Below are 4,596 nucleotides of genomic sequence, written 5' to 3' on the forward strand. Positions count from 1 at the left end.
TCATTAACCAGTGTAGTTTACTGATCTTTGTTTAAGGAACCCAAAAAATAGAGGATAAAAACAAAGGAAAATGATATAAACTAGAGGTGCAAGATGCTCAGGTTGGGTCGGGTGAGTTTTGATGGGCCTAAACAGGACATGTGAGCTGACCCTCTAAGACCTTACTAAACACTAAAATACAAAGAAAAAATCATAATAAATGAAGAGTTGGTTATGATTAAAAAACAATATTATCACTTTTATAACAATATGTTTTTTGAAATAGAACAGTTTAGGCTTTAACATAGATATTTTGTTGGTTTCGCTTGATTTCAGAGTTCTCATGCTGCTCGTATGACACATTTTAAATTGATCCGTTATGATCTCACCCGTTTGTTTTTGCCACGCTTAGCAAAAACATAAGGTCCAAGATAGAATCTGAACAACGAGTAACAAAGCATAAGCTCCAATATATAGATTAGTCATTAGTCAAGACACCATTGTCATGATTCAAAACCACACTACACATGTAAATATTAAAAAGAACAATACTTATAAAGTTTAATTCCAATTTGTTAAACTCTAATCTTCAGTCCAAATTAACAGATAGGCTCCGAAATCCAGTGCATCCAAAAATCTCCAAACCTTTGACCGCATGCTTATTCTGTTTGGATTTTAACAAGTGAGGTAAAGAATGCGTCTATCATAATAGCTCATTAAAAAATTAACCTTCTTCCTTTATAAAGCTAATTGCTTTTTCTTGACGAGGTAATGACCTTGGCAATGACATCAAGCCCTTAAACTGCTTTTGTGCTTTGGTAGAGTAAGGTGACACAATCTGAATACTAGTTTGGCCTTGGAATTCTTGTTCAAGTAGCTTTTCGTATGTAAACTAAAGAAAACATAACAAATAAAAGAAAAGCCAAAATTTCTACTTAAGTACGGTGTGCAAACAGAATCTTACCTTGACAAGAGGACTTTTTTCTTCAAAAGTAGTTAAAGGAAAAGATGATCTTAAGGTTAGAGATCGAGGACAGAAACAACAAAGAACTGCATCCACAAAAGTGGCATGATCTGATGATTCTTCATGCTCAAAATGTAGCTCAATATGCTCAAGTTCATAAGGTGGCAACTCAACCGCCTTTAGGTTTTCTAACACTGTGAGCTTCTGCAAGACAATAAGAGGGAATATACAACTTTGTGTTAATTGTTAACAACAAAGCAATACATAAACAATTTGATCAAAGAAACGCACCTGATCCATGCAAATATACAAGTTCAAAGCTTTAAAGCCATTTTTTTTGTCCAAAAATAGCCTCAACTTCTGGAACCAAAGAGTATCAATAGAGTCATCGAGATAGCATCGCATACACAATTCTAGATGGGGTAAATGGCTTATCCCAAGGCCTGAATAGTGTTCATTACAAGAGTAAATAAATAAACCCAAAGCGGGAGTACTTAGCTCAATTTCTTCCAAATCAAAGTCTGAAGTTAACACCAATGTCCTCAAGGAATTACTTGATAGCTTTAGATTATTGCCCTGATAACAAGTAAACAAAACCAAATTTTCAACGAAAGGGAAGTTGGATAAGAAGTCGTTTGGTAAGGGACACCCTTCGTAAGACACTGATGTTAGTTTTTTGCATGAAGCCAAGTTCATCTGCGGTTGCCCTGTTTCACCCTCATCTGCTACAGAAAGCTCATATAGATTTGGAGCTTCAATATCTATTCTTTCAACCGGAGCGTCAAAGGAAATATCAACTTCTTGAAGACTTTGGTGCCCATGAACACAAAACCTTTTGAAACCAGGACAACTTCTAATCTCAAATACTTGAAGAAGAGGGCAACTAGTGGCGAGATACGTGATCATTTCATCATCTATATGGATGTTTTCGAGTTTCAACCGAGTCAAAGACTTAAACTTGAGAGCATCAACCATGAAGGAAGAAGGCAAGTCACAGCCAAATATGGTCAAAGATGTTAACACGGAAACCGATAAAAGTGTGTTTGGCAAACGGTACCTTGGCATAGCAGTTGCAGAAGGGGATTCCTCGTAATCAGAAGCGGATTCTTCAGAATCAGAAGGGGGTTCTGGATAATCTGAATAGTTATGCAGATAAATCACCAACTCGTTGACGCCATTCCTAAAAACTCTTTCAAGGCATCTGTCAACAATATCCAAATCTGCAGGATCTCGGAGAAATTTAACGAGCCTGAGGCTGTGTGCAGGGAGATTTTGGTGGCAAAATCTAGAGGTTGTATACTCAACATAACTGAAAAAACTTTCTCCGGACCTAAAATCACCTATGCTGAAATCTAAAATGGGGAAAGAAGCGGTTAGGTGAAGCCAGGTTTTAGACAATACACTCATCCGAACAAGGTCTTTAGGAGTTTTGAGAAAAGAGAGTATGTGATGAACAATGAAATCAGGAAGCTGCGAGATTCGATCCATGTCTCCAATTTCAGTAGCTAACTACTACAAAATTAAAAGAACAAATATCAAATGGTGTAACCAACCAACCAACAACAATGGCGAGATAAATAGTGTAAAATTTCGGATACTGAAATATAAAATTGAGAAAGAGTTAGCAAGCAGTCTATTAGGGATCTTGAACAAGTTCTGCAGATGAAATTTTGCCATGAACAGTGAAATCAGGGATAAAAGAGATACGTACCGATCTTTATCGCTTTGCAGAACAGAAATCTCTCTACTTACCTTTTTTAACTTTAATTTTCACAGCAGAAGAGACCCATGCGTGATTAGGGTTAGGTTTTTTTTCAAACAGGAAGAGAAGAAGAAGAGGCGCGGGTCAAGTAGTCACCCGATTTCCTTTATCTGTCTCGTTTTTTTTAGTAAAATGTCATTTTCATCCCGAAATTTGATCACTGCAACTTTCAATTAAAACGTTTCTTTAAGTTTTTGTAAAAAAAAAAAAAAAAAACCAAAATACCCTTGTTTGTAGGGCTGCAAACGAACTAAACGTTCGGTAAACAGTTCGTGAACCATTCGATGGGAAGTTCGTTTGTATTCGTTTGTTTACTAAACAAACGAACATGAACAAGAAATTTCGTTCGTTTAGTTAAATGAACAAACATGAACAGAGGTCGTGTTCGTTCGTTTATGTTCGTGAACGTTCGCTAACATGTTTGTTTGTGTTCGATATTTCATTAGTGTTTTTAGTTTTTATATTTATTTAAATACTTCAAAATTCTGAAAAATTAAATATCTAATAAGTGTCGGTGTATTATATATTCTGTTCATGAATGATTGTTTGCGTTCATTTGTTTCCATTTGTGTTCTTGAACATTAGTTTGTGCTTATTTGTGTTCATCAACGTTCGTTGCCTAAAATTAACAAACAAACACAAACGAACACGAACATGTTCATTTCCTTAACAAACAAACACGAACATAAAATCTCGTTCGATAAGTGTTTGTGAACGGTCCGCGAACACATATATTTCTTAACAAACGAACACGAAAAAAGGTCTTGTTCGTGTTCGTTTGGTTCGGTTGCAGTCCTACTTGTTTGTATGATTTTTTCCGTATATTAACACCCTTCAACAACATTTTGTGGCATTGCATTTGCACAAGTAGTAGGTCCAATAGACTTTACGACGACATTTCTTGGTAGTTCAAGCTTTCAAGGCAATCTTTGAGGGGTTGGGGGGGGGGGGGGGTTGACTAGGGCTTGATTAGAGTTGTGGTATGCGACTATCATATGGATTTCTCAAGCATCGATTCATACTCATATTGAACATTTTAGACTTGTAAATTTCTTGGAATTGTAACATTGACTAGTAATAAATTTTAAGTTATTTTTGCGGTAATTTACATTTTTGTCCTTTATGTTTATATTAAGTTGCAATGTATACTCTTTAATTTTAATAATTACAAGCACAATACTTTATTTGAAAAACTCATTACACATTCGTCATTTAGCATTAACCAAGTTAAAATTTTCAGTTAAGTTTATTCATTTAAGGGCTGTTTAGTCTTTTTACTTAATTATTTATAGTATAAATAAAAAATAACATTTAAAATTTTATAAAAACAAGTATAAAAACCTCTCTTCTCTCTCTAAACAAACCAACAGCCACCACCAGATCGGAAGCTTGTCCCTGTTTTCAACCACCGTCACCGCCATCACCTCCTGCCACCGGTCTACCACCTCCAACTTCAAGCAAACAATGCACCAACATCTCCGAAAGCACCACCACCATCATCTCCGAAACCACTACTCACCACTGTCTGCTCTCTCTAAACTCAATACATCCCCATCGTTTGTTACCCATACCACCGGATCTGTTTCACCACTACACCCCCGCCGGGACTACACCTACCACCACAACAATCTCCGGCCAATCTTTCAGACACCGGATGTGTTTCACCAGCTTCCATTCTTTTGATTTGTTCAACCACCACCTCCATCTACAATCTTGTCCCAATTTTTAAAATATTTTAGATTTATTCAATCACAAACAACCAATCAACATACATATTCAGAGTTGAAAAAAAGGGAAAAGATTGGAGTTTCAAAAAAGGGCTTAAGCTAATCTCAGATTGAACCAAATATTATTTGGGACTTTTGTATTTATTTTCTAAAATAAAAAATGA

At 35.9% G+C, this 4,596-nt stretch overlaps 1 protein-coding gene across 3 annotated transcripts; it reads right to left on the reverse strand.

Moving 5' to 3' along the window:
• Positions 1 to 429: 429 nt before the first annotated feature.
• Positions 430 to 2,841, reverse strand: LOC110921752 (F-box/LRR-repeat protein At4g14103). 3 transcript variants are annotated; one of them, XM_022166101.2, is made up of 5 exons: positions 2,655 to 2,839; positions 1,235 to 2,452; positions 944 to 1,147; positions 709 to 871; positions 430 to 643 (listed from the first exon to the last, which is right to left on the reverse strand). In XM_022166101.2, exons 2-5 carry the CDS (start codon positions 2,429 to 2,431, stop codon positions 639 to 641), a joined length of 1,569 nt encoding a protein of 522 aa, XP_022021793.1. In that variant the 5' UTR covers positions 2,432 to 2,452; positions 2,655 to 2,839; the 3' UTR covers positions 430 to 638. The 3 variants fall into 3 exon arrangements, with proteins under 3 accessions (XP_022021793.1, XP_022021792.1, XP_022021795.1); XM_022166100.2 differs by having other exon boundaries at positions 1,235 to 2,455; XM_022166103.2 differs by lacking the exon at positions 709 to 871 and having other exon boundaries at positions 1,235 to 2,455; positions 2,655 to 2,841.
• Between the last annotated feature and the right edge of the window lie 1,755 nt (positions 2,842 to 4,596).

The sequence above is a fragment of the Helianthus annuus genome, chromosome 7 (assembly GCF_002127325.2).
Source record: "Helianthus annuus cultivar XRQ/B chromosome 7, HanXRQr2.0-SUNRISE, whole genome shotgun sequence".
Lineage (NCBI taxonomy): Eukaryota > Viridiplantae > Streptophyta > Magnoliopsida > Asterales > Asteraceae > Helianthus > Helianthus annuus.